This window comes from Spea bombifrons, chromosome 8 (assembly GCF_027358695.1).
Source record: "Spea bombifrons isolate aSpeBom1 chromosome 8, aSpeBom1.2.pri, whole genome shotgun sequence".
Taxonomy (NCBI): domain Eukaryota; kingdom Metazoa; phylum Chordata; class Amphibia; order Anura; family Pelobatidae; genus Spea; species Spea bombifrons.
Genome location: NC_071094.1, coordinates 8151690 through 8175208, shown reverse-complemented (window position 1 = coordinate 8175208; position 23519 = coordinate 8151690). Strand labels below are relative to the sequence as shown.

General features: G+C 40.9%; 1 protein-coding gene across 3 annotated transcripts; it reads right to left on the bottom strand.

Annotated features, from left to right (window-relative positions):
* Nucleotides 1-238: 238 nt before the first annotated feature.
* On the bottom strand, nt 239-19641 carry MECP2 (methyl-CpG binding protein 2). Of its 3 annotated transcripts, none has more exons than XR_008355291.1 (4): nt 19508-19641; nt 3512-3859; nt 1797-3165; nt 239-837 (listed from the first exon to the last, which is right to left on the bottom strand). XR_008355291.1 is itself a non-coding variant. In XM_053473918.1 (3 exons), the coding sequence occupies exons 1-3, from the start codon at nt 19537-19539 to the stop codon at nt 2148-2150; spliced, it is 1398 nt and encodes a 465-aa protein (XP_053329893.1). In that variant the 5' UTR covers nt 19540-19641; the 3' UTR covers nt 1236-2147. The 3 variants fall into 3 exon arrangements, 1 of the variants encoding a protein (XP_053329893.1); XR_008355292.1 differs by having other exon boundaries at nt 1822-3165; XM_053473918.1 differs by lacking the exon at nt 239-837 and having other exon boundaries at nt 1236-3165.
* Between the last annotated feature and the right edge of the window lie 3878 nt (nt 19642-23519).

The following is a 23519-nucleotide window of genomic DNA, read 5'->3' as shown; positions in this document are numbered from 1 at the left end:
GACTTTTTCCTGTGCTTGCGCCTCGTGTGTCGTGAAGAGCAGGCAGTCCTTGCTGACCGTGTTTAACTACGTCTGTTAACTTTCAGCCTGTATAACCTTTTTATATCAGGAATCGGTACCAGGGAAACAAAGCCTTCCAGCTCCCCACAACGCAGAAAAGCGGAAGCACAGAAAAATATATATCACTAAGAACGGTCAGAAAAGTACAAATAAAAACACCATTTATTTAAGAGAAAAATAGCATTTACCGCCGCTTTAATTCATGATGCCACCAATAAAAATGCAGGATTTCAAAACAAAACCAAAGCGTACACCACTTTACCAGTTCTTTTCTATCCTATGATTTACAAAATACAGGTGAAAAGTAAGGCTGTTTTTTTTTTTCTTTTTTTCTTTAATTATACGTATAAATGCTTTGGAATGAGCATGAAGAAAAACATGGTTGACATTATACGCCTGTTTTACACCTACAGGTTGTCCTATACATATATTTTCTGTAAAGCAAAGTATGTGTGTGCATATACATATTACTATATGTATACATATGATCGCAACTTGTCTACTAGGAGTTATGCACGCCTTTGATTGAAGTGTAAAATACATGCAAACTCACACCGTCTTCACTAATAGGTATTTGATAAAAATCTCTAGAAAGGCCTTCACATGACATTTTTTTCAATAGCTAACACAAAACTCACATTCACTCAGTTAATATGGGCAAGGGCGCCCAAACACATATTGCTGTAGAAACCGCTTCCACATGTTTTCTAGTTGTCACACAGCGCAGGTGCTACTGTTCATTGTTGGGGGCTTGGAGCTGTAATATTGGTTCCTATACTAAAAACAAACATAAATTAACTGGAAGTCCTTATGAAACTGCAAAAAAAAAAAAACGAAAAAAAAAAAAACAATAACAAAAGAAAAACACAAACAGCTCACAGAATGTTACCACTTAGAGTTTCGCAGCTTCATTTGACTGCCTGCGTTTAAACAGAGTGCTGTCAAACAGAAATGTATGCGTTAATGTAAACGGTAGCCTTGCCAAATGAGATGGTGTATGCGTATAATGTGCCTATACCCACATGTATCGATGTATTCAACAGTGCAACAATGGTTATTACTAGCAAATAGCTACTTGAGTTAAACTAACTGGAAGAACATTTCCCTCATACGGAAACATACTTATTGTATGCTTGAAGAAAAATAGTTACTTCAGTGTTTCAGATGAAACTTGATTTATTGCACTAGCATACACCATTTAATTGGATTACTCTGTTCAGCCAAATAAAAATCTATTTACCTATGAGCAGTTAGGATGAAATGAAATACATATCTGACTCTTTGTATACTGGTTTCAATACTTTGTGGATTTATATGAGTGTGTATGAAAGGTACCCCCATCCCCCATTAGTTCAGTATGACTACGTGCGTACCCAATAGTCAGAAACATAACAAAATATATACATTAGCCTTTCAGGTAACACACTAGTGGTCATGGTAAACTAAAAGGAGACATAAGAAAGCACAGCTTAGTCACCAAAGCCAACTCAATGGGCCAGGCTATATTTCTTTAAGTGATTATGCAACATACCTCAAGAAAAAAATATATATTTCATACCCTGGCTCAGTCCATGGGACACAATCATTTGGCAACGCTATGGTCTGGATGAAATCAAACCTCCGTGATTTTACCCTAGGTCAAACACCTTCTGCTGTTTTGCAGCCGTGTGAAGCCCATGTAGGATGGCACTGGGATTTAAGTTGCCTTACAGGAACAAATGCTATAGTTGGCATACCTAAAAAGTTGAGGAAACAGCCCACCTTGGTCAGTAGTATGATGCAGAGTAAGCCATGTTGAAGGGAGCCTATTAAGTATAAAAAAAGTGCAAAGCTGCTTCTGGCTCTGTTAGAAGTCTTCACCCCTGACTGACTGTGCTCGTTGGTATTAAAAAGATCCACATTCGACATTCACTCCCACCCCGAAGCTACGAAACTCCAAGCTACAGGTGGAAAAAAATAGACTTTTCTTTACTTCATTTATAGGGAAGCTTTGTCAGAGCCCTACCCACAAGGAGAAGAGACAACAGCTGCCTTTATTATTTAACGTTTTTTTTTTGTTTTGTTTTTTTATAATATTCTTCTCAAAGTCAACTAACTCTCTCCGTCACCGGCGTTCTGGTGTCCACTGGTTCCTCCCTAGTCGGCCTCGGTACACCTGAAGGAACAATGTCTTTTCTCTCGCTTTCCGCTCTGTTTCTGCACTTATCGACAGGTTGAGTCTTAGCGGGCTCCTGGGCGCAGCCATCGCTTTCTGGCATCTTCTCATCTTTGCAGATTTTGACAGTTAAGTCCTGGGGTTCCTGGGTGCTTATGCTGTCCTTTGAAGTCTCTGGCTCCGGGTTGGTTGTGGACGCCTTGGTTTCGGAGTGATGATGGTGATGGTGGTGATGGTGGTGCTGCTGCTGCTGCTCCTTTTTCGGGAAGCTGGTCTTCCCTTTCGGACTGCTTTCTTTGCTTTTGCTCTCAGGACTTTTTGTAGGTTTCTGTCCTTTGTTGCTTCTTTCCGAGACAGGCGAAGGACACTCTGGTGTCGCCGTCTCTTTAACATCTGCACTCACAGTCTCCCGGGTTTTACGTTTTTTTATTGGTAATACGGTCTCTAGGAGAGGCTTGATGGAAGACTCTTTGATTGCTTTTTTCTTTGCTGCTTCTGCCGCAGCTGCAGCAACACTAGCGCTACCGGGTTTGCGTCCCCGTTTTTTGGGGGCAGCTGGCGGTTCCGTTTCTGATTTTCTTTTACGCCCAGGCCTTTTGATTACCAATACCTGTTCCGAAGTTGTTGCGTCAGATTCTTGCTTGGTTTCGGAATAGGGCATTTTCACTAGGAGTTTTCCTGGACTTTTTTCTATCACTCTTTTCACCTGCACTCCTTCAGATTTGACTGCATGCTTTGACTTGACACTTCCTTTAGGTCTTCCCCTTCCTCTGCCTGTACCAGCAGGTTTCGGAGCTTTGGGTTTTTTTGGCTGTTTCTGCTCCCTCCTTGATGGGCTTCCTCTGCCAGTTACAGTGAAGTCGAAATCATTGGGGTCAAGAGATGTATCGCCTACCTTTTGGAAGTATGCTATAAGCTCAACTTTGGATCGAAAAGCTTTTCCATTTGGACTACAGAAAAGAAGAGGGGGGGGGGGAGATATTTTGTTATTTCCAGACATCAAAATAGTCTATCCATGTAAGTTATCATACGCTCCACCTGCGCAGAGCCTGGTAACTGCACAACAAAATATTAATAGGTCTCCTAGTTATCTGTTACAAATCATCATTAAGACTCAATTTGCCATATAAAAAATATTTGAGGTTGGGAATGACTTCAGCAACGGTTTTAAGCTTATTGTTCTATGCAAAAAAAACACTAGCTAAATATAAGATAAAGAAAGTCAATTGATGTTGCAAAAAATACAAAACAAACAACATGGCTACGTTTTCGTACCAATATCGACTATTTACTTACTTGATCAAATATACATCATATTTCCCGGCTGAACGACCAGACTTCCTTTGTTTGAGTTTCCTAGTCCAGCCTTCAGGAAGAGTTGGGTCATCGTACATGGGCCCTCTGTCTCTAATAACAGACCGTCTCTGTTTGGGAGAAGCAGAGGCTTCGGGACCAGCTGGGGCTGCCTCTGTACTCTCAGAGACCTCAGCTTTCCCGGCTTCGGCAGGTTCTCCTGACTGGTACGCGGAAGGATGCGGCTGTTCTGGTTTTTCTTCCTCATCTTTTTGATCCTTTTTTACTTTCCTGAGTTTCGGAGGCTTATCTTTTTGGCCTTGAAGATCCTGATCCTCTGACTTTTCTTCCCTAGAAAAATTATTTCAGAAAACACGGCATTACAACAAGTTGCCTGGTGATTAGACAGCGAATCTGACCAAGGAATACGGCTTTTTTTTTTTTTTTACTTTTATTAGTGCCAGGTGTATTGATTGTGAGATTTAATGGCATTGCTCCCCTCATAACAAAGGGCTAAGCGGTGGCCAAATAAGCGGTGCTAGAGAGTATCTACAACATCCCTTTTCACGATATCTCAGCAATTGTTAACTAACCTGAATTATCAAAGCAACAGCCTATAGAATATCTGAAACATACACCCAGTACTCTGCTACACTATAAATGCTTTCCTCCAACCTTCTTTAGCACCATCTTCCTCCACGTCCTACAAAAAACGGTTCTAGTCTTAAAAAAAAAACTTGAGAGGAAGAGTTATGTGAAAACAGAGCAAGATCAGAAGCCGGGGACAGAAAGAAATGCCGCTATGCAAATGTGTATCAAATCCTTATAAAATGACTAACAACACGGCTCAATTACTGGACAGGGTCGTATGGGGATAAAATAGAAATTTACAGCCCAAATCTTTAATTAGCTAATGTATACATAATGCCAACAGTAAAGCATAACGGTGCGGAGCGCTTTACACATACGGATAAAGTCTCTAATAATGATCTGCTTTAGGAATATTGGCAGATGACGCGAGGCTTACTGGCAGAGGCCTTAAGTGGCTGGCGTGACGAGTTTATATTTGTGGGAGCGCTCAGAATGCTGAGCTACGTTTTGTTGTACGACACGGTGAAAGATGGAAAAATATAAAGCAGTTTAAGGCTGCGTAGCTTCACAATCTGCCAAAGGAAGCGCCAATCAGAAATATAATAATATAGAATCTAGAAACGCAATAAACCATTAATACAAGTATTCAGTATTACACTGGATTTATACGTTACCACCAGAGGGTTAAGGGCAGGGAATGGTGGGGAATGTAACATAAAAGCTACAGTTATCTACACAGAAACATTAAGTACGGGACATTTAGAAATCAGACCTATAGTCCACTAGTCATCAGAATAAACTGGGCACAAAAATGATTTTTTTTCCCCATTTCTAGGGGCATATTTCTAGCCAGAACACGAGTCGCAAACAATCCTTTTACAAATGCCACAGCTAATACAGTAGGTTAGGTGTATATCTGAGCCTGTTATCCTTACTAATACTTCAAGCAAAGGCTAGTTTAATTCCAGACATCTGACAAGAACCAAATAGCCCAAAACTGCAGGACTGCTTCTATAAATGCACAAAGCACAAAAGTTATTTTTCTTAATTTAATTGGCACTTTTTTTTTTTTTTACTCATATTATTGTGATATTGTGGTCTGGCTCAACAGACAGGGTAAGGATATCAGCCATGCTTCTCTCTATTTTCACAAAGACCACTGCCCCCTCTGGCTGTAATAGAGATACAGAATCTGGTTCTGAAAAGATCATTTTTTACTTGATACATGAATCTATATTCTCATCTTTTTCTCCTGCTTTACGATTCCGTCCCAATGTAATTTGCGTTATATTAAGGAAAATCTTTTCAGACCCGTCATTATTTCCTACAAAGGTTTAACCCCATAAGGAAACTTTTTGTTTAATTTTCTACGGCAACACCCTATCAGTGCCTGCTTTGGTATCACATGACAAAGCGTTCCACGAGAAAGAATATGAGCCAGACAAAGCAAAATCAGTACTAGGAATGGTGTTTGTAACACTGCATTTAGTTATAAGCGGTGCGCATAACGCCGGAGGGACCTGTAACGACAGCGTGGAAAAGCACAAGCAATAGCACATCAGCGGTGATTTACTGGATGTATCGCTGCCAAGTCCCTCATTATCTTATGTCGTGTATTCTAACAGCCTTCCATAGTGTTACAATAGGGGAGAGTGAAAACTAACACACAGAACTGCCAAACACGTTCAAACATACCGCTATAGACTGAGAAGAGGGACCTGGACTTGCAAGCTTACAATCTATTTATAACACTAGCTAGTGACTGTGAGCAAGTTCACTAAATCACGGCTGCTTGTGCAATAAATCAATAGCTTTCCCTTTATGATAGAGGTATATGAAACGTTACATTTAGGCTTCATACAGTGTTAATTAAATGGAAGACTATCACGACAAACAGCCACATTGTGGTAACAGAGGCGACGACGACGCTTCCTGCAGCGATGCTGCGTTCGTGGCTGCAGGCCCAGCTTCTTTTTAAATCAGCAGCAACAAGAAGTATTTTGCAAGTTGGTTTTCATTTGTAGTCAACGCCAGACGTTCCCCTTCTCATGTGACTTTTCGCTGGCTTTGCGCTGTAAAAGCGTCTTGCTAGTCCTTTACAATGAACTATAGCAGGTTAAGAGACGGGATCATCATGAGTTAAATGGCCCGTGACACCTTTAGTTGGCTAAACAGGGACACAGGTTATATTTGGCTCGTTGGCTAGCAGGACATTACCAAAATCAGGCAACATCATCGCTTACAAATGAATGAATATGAGAGCAGGGCAGGGATCTGTGTGGAATTCTCATGAGCTGTGACTACTTACAGGATTGTACGGTTGAATAAAATCATCTGGAACAAATCAAATGACTGATTTAAACAACCATTTCTAAACATTTATGATTTAACCCATTAATGACCCTGTAGATGTACACAAAAGGTGTGCCAAGACTACCCTCTTGAGACGTACCTATACTTGCGTGCAGGCTGGATTGACTTAGGGGCTGATGGAGCTGGAGCTCCAGGCCCCTACCTTAAAATAGGCCCAGTCAGGACCGAACTGACTGGGCCTATGCGGCCTCTAAGGCCGCATTAACGCAGGGCATAAGGGACACCAGCCCCTTAAGCCCGCCGCAACTGCGACCGGGTCCGCCACTCTAGGGGGACGGGAATCCCCCACCAGGTGCCTTCTGTTAGCTGTCAGCAGCGAAGCCTACCCGAAGGAAATCCCCGATCGCATGATCAGGCATTCCTTTTATAATGGTGTACCAGTGCTCATGCTGTTACACACAGAACTTTATTTAACATCCTCCATGTTAACCCCTTAATGACATGTACATGTACGGGCTCAAAATGCATTGTTTTCAATGGGTTTAGGGACCGCCCATTGTCCTTAAGGGGTTAAATAAAGTTTTTGTTAACTTTATTTAACATGGAGGATGTTAAATAAAGTTTAAAAAAAACCCCAATGTTTTAATGTAAGCCCTGTGTGGCCACAGACCCCTAAGGCCGGCCCTGGTGGGGGCTTCCTGGCCCCTTAGAGTGGCGGACCCGGTCGCAGTTGCGACGGGCTTAAGGGGCAGGTGCCCCTTATGCCCTGCATTAATGCGGCCGTAGAGGCCGCATAGGCCCAGTCAGTCCGGTCCTGCCGCGGGCCCGGCCGCAGTTGCTGCTTGCTCCGGCAACAAGGTAAGTAGGGTGAGGGAGGGGGGTGCAGTTAGATAGTGAGAAATGGGGAGAGGGGACAGATAGTGAGAGGGGGTACATAGTGAAAAGGGGGAACATAGTGACAAGGGGCAGAGAAGATGGGGAGAGGGGGTAGTGTGAATGCGTATGAGAATGAATAAATGTGTGGATGAATTGTGTGAATGCGTATGACAATTAATGAATTCATGTATGTATGAATTGCTTGAATGATTTGTGAGACGTCATTAATGAATATGTTAATGATGTGTGTGAATGAGTGAGTAAATGCAAAGATGGTACATGAAGGGTGGGCTTTAACAATAAATAAATAAATATGGGCTGCTCGGGCTTAAATGCCCGGGCCTATTTTTTGTCCCAGTCCGGGCCTGCTTGCGTGTTTTCACAGCAGCAGAGACATCTCCCGAAATCTCTATTGACAACCTGGACCCACCTGGTCAGCAGAAGCAAGCATTGCTGGCTTCCTGCCGACTGTGTGTAACAGCATGAGCACTGGTACACCATTATAAAAGAAATGCCTGATCATGCGATCGGGGTTTTCCTTCGGGTAGGCTTCGCTGCTGACAGCTAACAGAAGGCACCTGAAGGACAGAAGAGACTCAGCAAGGTCTGTCTAGATCCTGCTGGCATCTGATTGCTCCCTCTGCTGGCTAATTGCATATATTGCGATGAGCCCTGCTTGCTGAACACAGTGTGAGGGGAGATCAGTGCTAAAAGGATCTCTATCCATAGTGCACTTACATACTAGCACTACTTGTATGTTTATGTTTTCAAACAAAATACATGATTTGTGTGGGTACTTCAAATACGAAAAAGGGGAATCATGCATCGAGGAAGGAGCAGTCATTTCTGTGAAGCTAATTTTCTTCAACAGTTAAGTCTGACAAAACTAGACAACAATTTTAATCAGCAGCACTTGTTACGCAGATAGAGTCTGAGAGTCTGTCTGCCGATGTCAAAGGTTTACTGAAATCCCTGACCCAGAGTAAAGGGTCGTGAAAAACAATATCATGGTAGGAGGCATCAGTATTTTGTCAAAATACATAAAAATGACCGTTTGCGTCACATCGTGTTTTTACGTAAGAAGAGATTATGTGATTGTCTTAATTGGAAGTTCAGTTTGGTTGACATCATTCTCTGCTTGCCAATGCGCATGTGCAATACACACATAGCTAGCTGCTCGTGTTAGATTTCCAGGGTGGAGGGGTCTTAAACCCCTGTGCATACACTGAAAATGCCCTCATTCATTCCCCCCTTCAACTGCTCTAAACACTGACTTCGGTCCGTGACATCAGCGCCATTTTATTCTGATGTATTAAAGTATTTAAAGCTACATTAGTATGCATTCTTATGGGAATTAGATTGGGCATCGGGCACTTTAAATATGACAGAAGTCTCATTTTCTAACTGCAATAGCACATCCTACAAACTGTGCGCAATAAAACGCGCTGGAGTCCGTGCTACAGCGGCTGTCAGTCCTCCAATGGATTCTGGCAGTTAATAAAGGATTCATCCTTTGAGGAGATATAAGGTGGTTTTCTCTGTAGGGGGGAGACATTTATCGACCTGGAACTTCTCCCCCCTAAAACACTTCATGTTGTGCTTCTGAGTGCAAGATATCATCTAAAACATATTCACAGCAGAGGAATGTTGATAACGATCTGGGTGCTCTGTAAGTAAATACCTGACCGGATCCGTTTCCTTTCGTTTTATTTCTGTACTTTCATTATAGCAAAATCTGAAATGAAGGGACAAAAAACCCCAGAAAAACACAAGGACGTATGATTCACCCCAAAGTCATTTCTACATCAGTTGGCTGGAAAATGCACTTTTCATAACAGCGTGAGATATTCTACATAACCTTTACATATTATTTGACCACAATGTTCGGTCCTAGATAGAACATATGAGTAAACGTACCAGACACGGCGTCCCGGCTTCTCTATAGACCCGATTCTCACGAATAATAATGAAGTATCAGCTTACTACCTCACGCAACAATCCCTAACAAGGAACGTACAGATCGCACACATTCATCCCGTGCCATTCAAACACAACAAGGAAGCTCAACAAAGGTTTCCACGTTAGACGTTATGCATATTTTACATTTTATATAATGAATGTAAAACATTCCAAAATTAGTTTTATGTGTGTGTAATATATATATATACACACGGTATATATACACACACAACAAAATATCCACCAATAATTCGAACCCCGGTTCTTGTATCAATAATAAATAAATATTTTATTCACATCATATTGCTTTTTGTATGTAATCGAAATATTTTAATTATTGATATAAGGCCTGTGAGTGCTTCAAATTATTGGTGATCCGTCTATAAGAGGCAGGAAGACAAACATTTAAAAATATATGTGGGTTAAGCACAAAAACGTGCTATATTTCCCATGAGGTGAACTCCAGCAACATAATGTCACAGCCAGATTAAAGAGGCAGAGGCTTAGATGTAATATTAGAAAACATTCCCTCCCTCAGTGAGTAGTGGGTAAGCGGAGCGGCTTTCCAGCATGAATAGGCATTAATAAAGGGTAGACCTTTGAGCCTTGATGGGACAAGCTGTAGGGTTAACACAAGCACAAGGACCAAAAGTGTGACACCTTACAGCAGTAAGAAAAACTGGAGTACTTCCCTCTTATCTCCTGTCATACTCCGTTACTAACGGCAGCCTCATGTATTCACTAATATGAATTACTAACCTAAAATATCAAACTCAGTTTACTAGTTGAGTTGTCTGTTACTGAACTCTTCGGCCTCCATAAAGTAATTTTTACGAACGGTCTTCTTAAATTGAACTTCACGTAGCGGTACAATGATATTCTGATCCTGTGCTCTGTAACCCAAGCTCCAAAGCTTCTTAACTTCTCCCTTCCACAACTAAGGCGTGAACAACTTATTTTCAGTCAATAAATGTATACATTAATGTATACCTTTTTCCTACCGCTTTACCCGCTCTAACGTTTAGATGAGTTTAATGCTACTGCTATAAAAAATTCAGGTACAGGGTAGTAATCCACTAAGATTCAGTTACACATCAATTTTATGAACTATGCACATTGAGTGGCCAACCCCGGTGAGCGTCTACTGCAGGAAGGGCTACGTTTGCCAGCAATATGTTCAATCACTGATGTGAATTTAACCATGCATTATACAGGGCATAGGTAAATCAGTGAACTTAAACCGAAAATAAACTGTACATAACAACGGGACTCATCATGCAAGTAAACGCGGATGAAAACTTACTACAGGAAATGATAACAATGAAAATACTCACAGAGAAGGCCGTTACGAAGCATTAACATTACTGCACCAAGAGGTGTGGAAAGCAGAGTAGGGAATGCAATTTACACAGAATAATACCCAGACGGGACAACGGAAAATGGGAAATATTACAAGGAAACATTTCTACATCAGAAATAGAAAAAACCCTAATAAATTATAAGTTTAAGCCTCACGGAATGAAACGAAAGAGAAGCAGCAGACAGCCCCCCAGACAGGAAACACAAACGTCTCCATAGAGCCGTAACCTATACTGTTAAATGAGAACTACGGTATATATATATACATACATACATACATATATATATATACACCTAATTACGTAAAAATATAATATGGCAGAACCTGACGTAAATGTGATTAATTATACCTAAACATGTGCCGGGAATAACTGCCTACTGCCAAACACTGAATAAAATGTTTTAGGAAGTTGTAACGTAGTTTAATGACACATCCGCACATAACAGGCATCCCACTTTTATAAGGTTATTATATTTAAATCTTTTTGTATATGCTTCAGGCTCAACTACAGCCCGGCAATTAAAAATGAGAAGAAAAAGATGAACGCGCCATACGAGCAGATCTGGGATTATGCGGTTTAAAGCATTTCATTTAAGACAGTTGTTGATTTGTTCACACAAAATATTGAAATGTTTGTCAACAATAAACTCAAACTGTAACGGTATTTGTGACAATAACTGCAGTCATGTGTTCACTAAACATAAAAAATCCTCATACCCATTCATTTTTACAAAGATTTTATTTTAAGCAAATTGGAACGAGCTGCCACCTGAAAGCAGCTCCATGTGTATTCCGAATGCTGAACAGATTATCGCAGCGTTACATGCATTAACCCTTATTACGCTGACTTTTCTGCCCTATAATCGAGCACCCCGTGAATTTGCCTATTTACGTAGCTACGGAGAGCTATGAAGTGACGATCACCGTATATAATGTGACCAAGGTGTATGAGGGGATATCCGACTCATGGAAGCGCCTAATGTTGAGAAAAAAACCTCCCCCATTTGTAAATTGGGGGGGGGGGTCCCCTCTGTAAACAAATACTTAGTTTTAAATGAGACAAAACATCTAAATGAAACAGCAGATAAGAACTGTATTGCACATTTAGTCTGCTCTTTTTTCTCCTGCTTAGTTCCTTTACCGTATTAGCCTCTACCAGTTTTCCTGGGAGGCTGTTCCACTTATCTACCACCCTCTAATTAAAAGCTTCCTTACATTACATCTATTCCCCTGGATTATGCGTTAACACCATTTTTTTACGCTGCAAATTTTATTTATTTTTTTTAACAGACCTGTTGTTCTAAGTGTACCTGTCTGGTGTGATATGAATATTTTCCATAATATTTTTGCAATACAATGGTAGAGGCGCTCACTGCTTCGCCCGTCACCGTATAAGCAAAACTAACGCTCGTTGGAAAGCAGTAAAGAGCTAATAAATGACATTTGTTACAGTGTTAATGTGATAAGCGTTTATCATGTCAAATGTTATTCACATAACGTGCAAGGAAACCTGTACGTTTACGCAATGTAATCCATTAAACAAATCCCTAGAATGTGATAGAAAACTCCCCATCTCCAGCCCTCGCATTCACAAGTTTTCACTGAGCCGTGTTCCGGGCCAGCAGAATAAAACACGTCGTCACTGGCTTTGCACTACTGATCTACATCGCACTGGATGCGCAGAACGAAGCCCTGCCCGTTTCATGTGCCTGCTGGTAATACGAGTACGTAAAAGGCTTATGTAGATACAACGCCTTCAGGCACATATTACACGGATTACAGAAACTATAGCATTCAATTTATGGCTAAACAAAGTTGTCTTGCTGGATACCACACTCACAAACACACAAACATTCTACACTCATGTATACACATGCCAACACCATACACTAATACACACACTATACGCTGCCATACGCACTCATGCTAATGCCATATTGTAATATACACGACACCATATTCGCCAACCCCACAATCATATACATTGCACGCACTATCCAACATGAACACACTGGCTATACATATTTAAAAATACACACTAACACTATGAACACACTGAATCTGACACTATAATACAACAGACATGCTGACTCTAGCGCTATACATTCTCACACACACCGACACTACAGTACAGACACACTTAGCGGCACCATACACACACACAGTGACTCCAGCTCTATACATTTAGACACTGACTCCAGTAAACATTCACATTCACTACTCCCCCTGCCTATCTTCTGCCATCGAGAATCCTAAGCTTTCCTGTGGGGAACGTGAAGCGCCAAGTGGGGGGCCAAGTAACGTGCATTACATGACCCCGCTGGGCGCAGCATGGCACAGATTCACGTTGGCAGCTCTAGGCAGTTTTTACCCCATTGTCCCGCAAAACCCTGGGCGCCAGGAAGTGGTTTCTGGTCACTATGGCAACCTGGTGCCTGGGGTTTATCGAGCCCTGAGTTAGACCACAATCAGTCAGGAGCTATCTCATTTCTATCATTCTGGTTTTTTGGCCAAGAATTCATATGTAGTTTTTTTTTTGTTTTTTTTTTAAAAAGGGAGCTCAATATGCCACATACTTAAAGTTATTTTGAGTAACCATTGATTGTATCTTAACAGTGAAGCAAAAATTTTACATACATCGTTAATACATTAATTGGACACCAATGGACAATTCAATCGGAACATTTTGCTGCACAACCTGATATCTCTTCTCCCTCAAGCTACATGAAAACTCCCAACCACACACTCGATGCATGGGGCACACACAACCAATTCTCATATTATATATATATATATATATATATATATATATATATATATATATATATAATAACACTGTTAAAGTTCAATTGGTCTTTAAAGCTTTGTTACATTTTTAGAGAGGCGGCAGATATAAAATTTACCAGCAGTAAGCAAAGCGAACAAAACAAAAAAGGTAAAAAGCCATTTAATAAAATGTTCTCATAAGAAGGTGCTTATTCACCATGCAGAGGACATTTTTTATTTAGAAAAACAAAAGGGAAACACAGCCCTTCTGCAAACAAAAGAGATTTCAGCACTTTAGACAAAACACTTTTTAACATTTTAATTTCCTTCAGCCACCAGAAAGGGATTCCTTAACATATTTAAAGGCAACGTCACTCAGAGACATCTCAGAAGCCAGACATCAGGACTTGCAAGCAACAAGTAACTCCCATTACTGTACAGTCCTTTTAACTAAGGTTACCATCCCATGATGGTCCTTTTGGCATCTAGAACAACCATTCTCCGAGGTAGAAAACAGATCCAAAATACAACATGCTACTTCAACCATAACCGAAGTGTATCTTTCACATTAAATGTATTTTTTCACCTTTGAGATGACTGGTGAGTTAAAACCGTTTCCACTTCCTCCTCGGGGCTAAGCAGGAGCCTCATGCAAAGGAAGCGAAGCGTGAATAAAGGGACGCTACAGACATTATATGCACCTTAATGCATACGACATCTGAGAGATCCCTGTGCATTGAAGTATCCACCCATACGCATTCACACGTTTCCCCGCTCCCCAGCTACAAGGCGACCCCCTGGCACACGATATACTCACCACCAGTTGTGGCTTGGCAAATGTCGCTTGGCGTAAGGGGGGGGGCGGGGGGAATGGTTGGGCCAACATGATTGATTTTGCCAATCTGTGGCGAGGATCATCAGGCCACATGAGGTGGGCAGCTGCAGCTTCTCCATAAGATTAGTATTTTTTGGGCTGCGTGAATGCATATGACAGAACTTCCATGCATTAACCCTTCAGGGGCAGTGTGGGACACTGGAGTGAATCATATGCATAAAAAACCAAACCCTGAATTACTATATCAAGTCAACATACAGGACTGTGTCATTGTGTACACCACCAGTATCACAAATACCCCCCTTATAAATTACACACAAAAAAAACATTTAAACTGTACACATATCCAGTGCGACCTTCTCCACGGCACAGTGGAAGTTTGTCTCTCTGCAGTGAATAGTAAACTCAATGTATTTTAAAAACAGAACATCATTTTTTAGGCAAGAGTCAGAAAATTAGTAGGTGGGCAAACACTGCGTGCGGTAACATTTTAAATTATTTTCCTATCAATATACAATAATTCCTACAATGTGTGGGCTTATACACACTATATATATATAGACTACCATATAGACCTGAAGTGTACAGGGGGGGGGGCGCAGCCATAGCAGGACACAGCAGGTGAGGGGCGCAGCGGAGACGATAGTAAAGGGAAGAGACGCGAGGCGGATAAATACGGGGGGAAGTTATGGCCCGGCGGAAATCACAGCTCATCTGTATTGCTGAACAACAAGCTAGAACCCTGAAGCACGGTAACCCCGCAGCCTTCGAAGAATGGATTGTGACACATATGATACAAATTGAAAGATAAACGGGATTTTAACACCATAGGTCTGAGCACGTCTCTGACCGATTATTTAAAAGAACAGCAGCAGATTATGCTATAGGATAGATATGTTATTTATTTTACATAACAACCTTAAAGTCATGCCCAAGGAGTAAATAATTTAAAAATCAATTACAAAAAAACGTCTCTACGTCTGCGTCCAACTCTACCAGCAAAACCTCTTCTGCACTCGCTTGTTCAAAGCGATAGCAAAATCACTGCCGATGTCTCCCATTTTGTACGATTTTATATTTAGATCCATTAGTGCATCGCATCACTAAGACACAACAAAAACGAACCCCCCCCATGATTTTTTGGGTAATCACAAGCTTAAAAAGTTTGGTTAGTTTGGACCTACAGATGAATTGTCAGCTTGCCTTCTTTTTCTGCACTAAAAATGTCAGTTACTGACAATCGGAAAATGTCTGTTAAATATTGTCACCGCCACCTATTGTAACAGCGCTATGGCAGCTGCTTGCGCTATAGAAATGTAATGTTATCTACCATCGTGACAAATTTGTTTAATGGGAAATCTCCCTTACTACCTCCCCACAAATTATCTGCACGGCGTCACACCGATGATCCAACGCTCTACTAAACATACGTCCGAAAACACCCTTTCACATCAGAAAAAAATACCCTTTTACTAGAACCTTTTTGAAGGGGATACTAATGTGCAAACACGTGTTGCTTTCGTATAAAAACAGACCATTTAAAAGAGAACAACTAAAATCAGAAAAGGCAATGGATAGAGCGGAAAACTAAATTGTTTGCTCAATGGATAAAAGACTTAAACGGCATAAAAACATTAAAGTCTAATGGAATAAATAAGAAAACAAAATATTTTGACGTATAAAGTGCTAGTTAGGTTCCATAATACATGTGCGTGTCTCCTAACTTCAACACACGCATGTCAAGCCCTGCGTCTGAATGACTGAGATGAAGTAAAGGTATGGAAAGCAGAAAATTGCTATTATTGCTTCTTCCCATAGGCCTCGGATGTCTTACAAAATTAAGATGTTTAGTTATACGCAAATAATTTGCCTCACCGGTAACTTAAATGTTTGCTACACCTTTAAGATACATCTCGTTTGTTCTTACGAATGTATAGAAATACTTGCATTTGCCTAAATTCTGCAATGAAGCACAGGATACCAGCGGAAAGGACACTTACGTCTTCAAACACATTTTATATTTTAAAATGTTTAATGCTGCACAATTTAAATGTAACTATCTAGTCTGTAGAATATTTAGAATATATACTCAAAATGCTTAACGAAATATAATATTAGGAAGCCCGTCACGCCGAGGTGGGTCTTCTCTCACAAATAGAAATATAGGAGCTGCGGTGAATCAATGTTTTACTCTCCTCACATTCGCTAAACTTTCCTCTTCTTATTCTACTCAGGGTTATCTTTTTTTTTTTTTTATCTTTTTCCGGTCAATGATCATGATTTGAATCTGTGTTCTGACCGGGCTAAACCAAAACCACTGGGTATAACATGAATTAATGCATGTCATTACTATCCTCTTTCAGCATCTCCGCAGCACGTTAACGGCTATCGCTATATTCTCGGTTTAATGCAAATACTAGCCTTGTTATACAATCTTCGGGCTAAGGACTACTAATCCATCGATTGGTACATGGATCAAATACACGTACAATTTTAGTTTTTGCCCATTTATTTGCATGCAAAGGCATAGAAAGACTCATATCTATATGCAAGTTCACCAACTCCTTGACGTGCTGTAGATATGCTCGGCTGTACACATCTGCTTATCAGTGGGCACGTGTGGATCTTCTCTGCCAGCGAGTGGTAAGCTTGCGAGCCGGGCTCTCTCAACCTAACGTATCGGTTTCTTAGTCTCGTCTTGTCAGACCCCTTGGATATATGTATTATATGAAGTGCTGCATAAATTGTTGGCGCTAAATAAATAAAAGATAATATGTCCAGGGGGTCTGAGACACTGTGCAGACATGTGCATGTACATCGCTTCTGGCATTCAAACTGTTAGAAATTGTGCAGAGGAAAGGGGTGGTAGACAGCAGCAACTTCTGCAGGAAAGTTATTTTTGGGGGCTAAGAAAGTATTTTTGAGCAGGCTAGCAATAGATATTAAATTATATACATATTCACATTTCTAAAGCTCTTTGGGGCCACAGACTGTAGCAGTCAGCTAACCAGTTACAATTTAAAGTTGCGTCATTCGGAAAAAATTGATTCAGTAAATCTGTCAAAAGCAAAGGCCCCAAAAAGTCCATCATAAACGAGGCTGAGCTTGTTAGTTACCTGCCATCCCATCGTGTTAAGGCAGAAGCCCTGAATGTAAAGAGCTGATGTCACTGTGACTGCGGAACTGTAACGTTACCTAAATAACCGCACAACTATATTGTGAACAGAATAAAGCTCACAATAGGTAATACGTTTATATATTAAATGCCTAAACGCAGTAATAATGGAGAGATGGCAAAACTGTAGACTCAAACACCAGATGGACTGTATGTAGAATTGGGGCGTCTGTCTCATCTGGTACTTATTTTTAGCTGATGTACCTGATAAAGATAAGAGATAAAACAACAGGTACACTTCAAACTACCAAACAGCTCCTTTATTGCGTTATTTACATGGTTACTTTGATTAGTAATGAATAAAAACATCTGCATTTTGGCGACACTTAATATTATGTAACGAGACACAAGTCCCTTTTCAGTTATACGGACACCCGGTCATACTACGCACTTTAGCGCATACGCTAGCTGCACGGCACCTTTCAATTTTTACATGGTCTGTTTTCCAGATGCTGGGGGGCGTTCCCCAGTATCCCCCAAAATTAATTTGCCCCGTTCCCTATCCCGCAGCTAAAAGCCCTGATGATCACACACAAATTGGAAGATGCACATGAGTGAAGCCTTCCTATTGATTTCAATCGGAGCACTTTCACGCGACTGACTGACAGCTTGAAGCAGCCAATCGGTGGCAAGAAATGTCTGACGTCACAGAAAGGTGGCAGATTTGAAGCATGGCAGCAACCTCTGTGTCAGGCACGTTATTATTATTATTAAATTACTCACAGAGTACTTTAATATGCGTTATTCTATAGTAGGGGTGTCGGGGACACCTTGATCCTCCCTGTTCACCCCAAAGCAGTTTGTGAAGAAACGGTTAGGCGTCAGCGTTACTTCCTCTCCAGCGCATACACACTGTAGCTTATTCTATGTAAATGTTGCGATCTTTTGCTCTGAACTCTGTTTAAAGAACTTTCTGTTTCTGCTTTGTAGCTCTGATGGAAACAAATTAACACTTGGCACACCCTTATTTATAAAACATATATAAGGTAGCGACTCGTATGTACGTGACACACAGCCAACACACCGAGAAACCATAAACTTTCGGCCCCCCGTTATAGAAAAATACGTAAAAAAAAAAAAGATATTCTACGCACAAAAAATTACGCCAAACTACGAAATCAAGCGACCTTATAAATTTATACGACGGCACGCGACAAATTGGTACAGCGAGCCGAACCCGCACAGTTTGAATCGTCCCGTAACAATCATCTTATAAAAGTCGCATGAAGGAAATAAATACGCGCGAAGGCGTAAAAATGACCACATAAACCGTACCGAGCGCATCCACGTAAGGCTTAAGGTCACCGCGCGGGTATAACGCACATCGTGACGTACAGCGACAGATCGCACGACCCTGTGTCGGACGTTACGCGATGGTAGACACCTACGTAAAGTACACCTGGGCAGTTGCGCGGCTTTTACGGGGCAAGTTTGCTTGCGTCCCGAAAAGCGATTTTATCCCAAATATGTTTTATTTCTAGTATCGCAAACTTAAAAGACACCACAATAGGAAGGTAAACATACACTAACAGTACCCTCTTCTCATCGAGATGCAGATGTTACCTGAGACGTGTGGCACATAAAGGGTGGCGCTGCCTTGTAAACACACACTTATTTCATACAAGCCTGTGCGCCTGAGTGGCTGGACACAGTATCTCCCCATGGTGGGGTGTGCCCCACAGGACTGCCCCACTGTGTGAGCCCCAAATTCCCTTATTCTAGGGTGGGGTGTATGGAATGTCCACGATCCCCCCCGGTCTGAGGGGGTTCAATGACGCACTGAGGAAATGAGAGGCTTGTGGATGGGGGGGCATGCCACTAAAACTCCCCCCAAACAGCACCTCTAACCAGCGGCATTAGAAAGCAGGGTAAATGAAGGGGTACAATGCAAAAAAACACACCCTAAGAGCCAAGAGCAGGGGGGAGGAAGCGAAAAGCAGCAAGGACTGTGACATTTTATTTTCCCACTGCCCCGCCTCCCCGTCCCGGGGATTCAGCTCACACACAAGACACCCAGCGGGGGTCCGCCCCCCTCACACACAAGAGGATAGTGACAGGCATTCGGCAAGCGGAGGGGCGGGGAAGAAGGGGGGGACGCAGACCGGCCGAGGCACCCGCACTCACAGTCTCTCCTCTCCGCTCGGCGCGGCGGCCATTTTCTAACGGCTCCTCCACAGGGCTGAGGAGAGAAAAGGGCGGGCTGGGCGCGAGAGCCGCGGCGGGGTGACGTCACCGCGCCGAGCCTACCTGCCTGCCTCCTCCACTCGCGGTGACGTGTGGGATGTTCCATTGTGCAGAGGAAAAAGGGGGCGGGAGAAGGTGGTGCTAACCACCAAGAGAAGGAGGGCCTCCATCAATTGGGTGGCACAGCTAATACGAGGGGGCGGGGTTTTGCTGCTTTCTGCGTCATAGGTGTTTGTGAGTGTTGAGATGCTGGGATGGGGCTTGTGCAGTAACTTGTTAGGTGTCTGCGGCAGCTGAATGGGAAGAAAGAAAGAACAAATCCATTAATACATTCAATAGTTTTATGTACAAAAAATCCTCTTACATGTAATGAATATGACTGAATTAATAAAGAATTATAAATAGATCCAGTAAGTCCAGTAACCAAGTAGAGTAACAGAAGTTTGTGGTACCCAGTGCAAGTAAGAAGGGATCTGACCGTACTGGCCCAAGAGATGACGGAGTCTGAAGTAGAATTTGGAAAAGATATAACGTCAAATAAGCTTTCAGGGCCTCGGAGGTCTTTTGTTAAGATAGAATCCACTGCTGATTGCTTGATGCTACCATGCGTTCCCGATACCCCGCCATTGGTCAAACAAAAACCTGGCTCCCCAAACAAAAAGATTCCTCTTATAAATGAGAACCAAAAATAATTTGTATGTTCCGCTAGCCACGCATGCAGACTCGTGCTTATATTTGTGTGACGTCCTGCTAATGTGCTATGGATATACCGGGCGTTCATTTTGGATAGACTGGGCATTCGTTATGGGTATGCAGGGCGTTAGTTAAGGATATACAGGGCGTTAGTTAAGGAAATACTGGGTGTTATGGATTTTACTGGGCGTTAGTCAAGGATATACTGGGTATTCGTTATGAATATACTGGACGTTCATTATGGATACACTGGATGTTCGTTATGGATACACTGGATGTTCGTTATGGATACACTGGATGTTCGTTATGAATATACTGGACTTTCGTTATGGATATACTGGACGTTCGTTATGAATATACTGGAAATTTTTAATCTTGTGATTACAGCTTGTCATCCATCACTGTCTGCTCACATAGCTCAGTCTGTAGCGATGTCCACAATTCATGGTATAGAATTCATAAATAAAAGTGATGCGGAAACGAGGGGCAATAAGCATGGCTGCGTCTGTACAACATGGTGCAACTTTTTCTTGGTTGGAACTCTTTGGGGACTACTTGTAGTGGGTTATGAAGGGCCAGCTTGACCCAACATGCATACTACCTCAGACCCTGGTGAGCCCCAAAGAACATTATTGTTCTGATCCTGAATTTGGTCCTCATGGAATCAATAAGAACCTAACTGGGGAAGCTGGGAAGGACCCAACTTTCTACCAATAGACATCATTGGATGAACACCTTTATCTCCCTCTTGTTTATCTGTCAGGATAGTGATCTCACCAAAGACATCGATTCTTCCCCTTCCACTGAAGCTACATATTAAGATGCCTAGGTCCCACATATTCCAGGTCTTGAACATGGGGCAGATCTATACCCAACATGGCAGCAGCTTATCACCTCTGCCCAGTAGTGGACGTTTGGGACAAACACATCAACAATTAGCTATTCCATCTGGAACAGGACCCACTTCGCTCTGATGTGACCACACATATATGGACTCCACATTATGAGTTTCTCATATAATATAGTGCGCATTAGATTGTCAGCTTACAAGGGCAGGGCCATCTTCTCCTTCTGTACTATTATGTCTTAGAATGTGTTTTAAATTGAATTGCCTTCATTAAATATTTTCACAGTCTGTTGTAAATAAATAAGCGTAATATTAACATAATTCCACACAGGCTCCAAAATCCTCATTTTCAGGGGCCTTTCCATCACATAAATTCTGAACGTATATGGTGCAAAGGTAAAGGGGATCTGTCACTTCAAGTCCTGTAGTCCTGTTCTATAAACTGCATAAACCTGCGTAATAGTATTTAAAGAGTAAAATGTATTTGTATATGTAGTTATGATAAACGTGTTTAGTTTGGTTAAAAACGTTGATGGTGATTGTTCCCCTTTAAAAACCTTTGCAAAGTTAACTGAAAAATCATCGTAGCACTAAGGTACTGGCATCCAGGTATGTGAGTAAATCAGGCGTTTACGTGCCTTTATTAACTTTATTGTTTATATTTTGTGCCTTTATTAACTAGTATAGTCAATAATAACACATATATATATATAAAATGTAAAAGCTATATATAAAGTAACAATATTTTACTGCAAATCCTACAAAAAACAAATTTAAACAATTATATATATATAAATGTCCTTTTATTATTTTATTAAAATACCTAAATTTCAACCTATTTAGGTCTTTATCGAGCAAATCCATTTCCGTTTTTGTGTCTCACGGATACACCGTTGCAAAATAAAGGAGGAAAACACAAGATAACATCTGCCCAATAGCCCTCCATGTTTGTGGACCACGTCCCTCTTCATAGCTGGAATGATATCCTATTTCACCAGCGTTAATAATAATAACAATAATAATAATTGATAATAATCTCTGTCCTCTAAATCGCGTTCCAATTATTCAAAGAGACGGAGAGTAGGCGTAGAAAGTTGTCTTTAATCTAGATCAAAAGAGAACATGCAGCATGAACAGTCAAAGCAGTACACGGCAGTTCTGCTTTACAATTCCAGAACATGAAGTATTTATACAATTCTTAAACAGATGCAATTCTATGTGGTTGTTACCAAACAAAAATAAGAATTTGTGTTATTCAACCAAAAAGTTATCAACCCCCCCACGACATTCTATCCCAACAAGAATGACCAGAAGTCTCTCCTTGCCAATTGTTTACTATCATCAGGACATCTCATCCAGTTACTTGAGCAGAGGCTAGCTGAGTCATGCACATATGCTCATTCCTACAGCAGGCACCATTCAATGAATAATGAATTTATCTGGTTCGACCCTGATAAAGAAATATAAAAAATTATGTTCTTTCTCACACAGGACACTCACTGAGTTATTTACTCTTCTTAAGGGGATGCAGGCAGATAGATTTCATTGTAACTTGAAACCATTAAAGATCTGCATAAAGCACATGTAAATATAGTGTAATAAATAGAAAAGGTGTAAAAGTAGATTGCAGCACCTGTCAAATAACACAAAAATACTCACAATTTAACCCATTCACGCAGGTGGATGTACTATGATGTTTAAAATGGTCCTCAAGGGGCCAAACTGTTTTAGAGCGATCTATAGTGATTTTATAGTGTTTTAGTGGGGAGAAACAAATCTAAATATTTAGGTATTTTAAACTGCGAAAGATAAAAAAATATCAAACATTTGTGAGATTTTTTTTTAATTCCTTAATTGTATTTTATTCATATTAAGTTTATGGGTTATATGTAATAATATTGTCTCAATTCATATTCATATATATACCGGTATATATTTGTGTGGGTACGTTCAAAATACAATGGAGGAAATGAAGGTTGAATGTATATTTGACACAATGCCATAAAATCTTTGGATTACTTAGGTATAAAATATCTCGAAATGATCCACAGCCCTTGAAATGGTTCTCATTGATGATTTATCTGCTTCAATAACAGAAACAGACTTGCAATCTATCTTAAAATAATCAGATCTGCCATGGCATTTATTGGCGTCACCTACTTTAATCTGTCATGTATTATAATCAGATTTTTAGTATTTTATAAGAGGTATTAAAGGTACAAAACAACATAACACGCATGCTAAGTTTTCCTGAAGCTTTACTTCATCATTTATAATGCATAATATATATATGTGTGTATATTGTACTAGAGATTTTGCGGTACACATGTTTCATGTTTAATTAAAAAATCATTTGATTTAATGAGTTTGAATTCTCTTCCTCTACAGCATGTGGATTTATTACATGTAAAT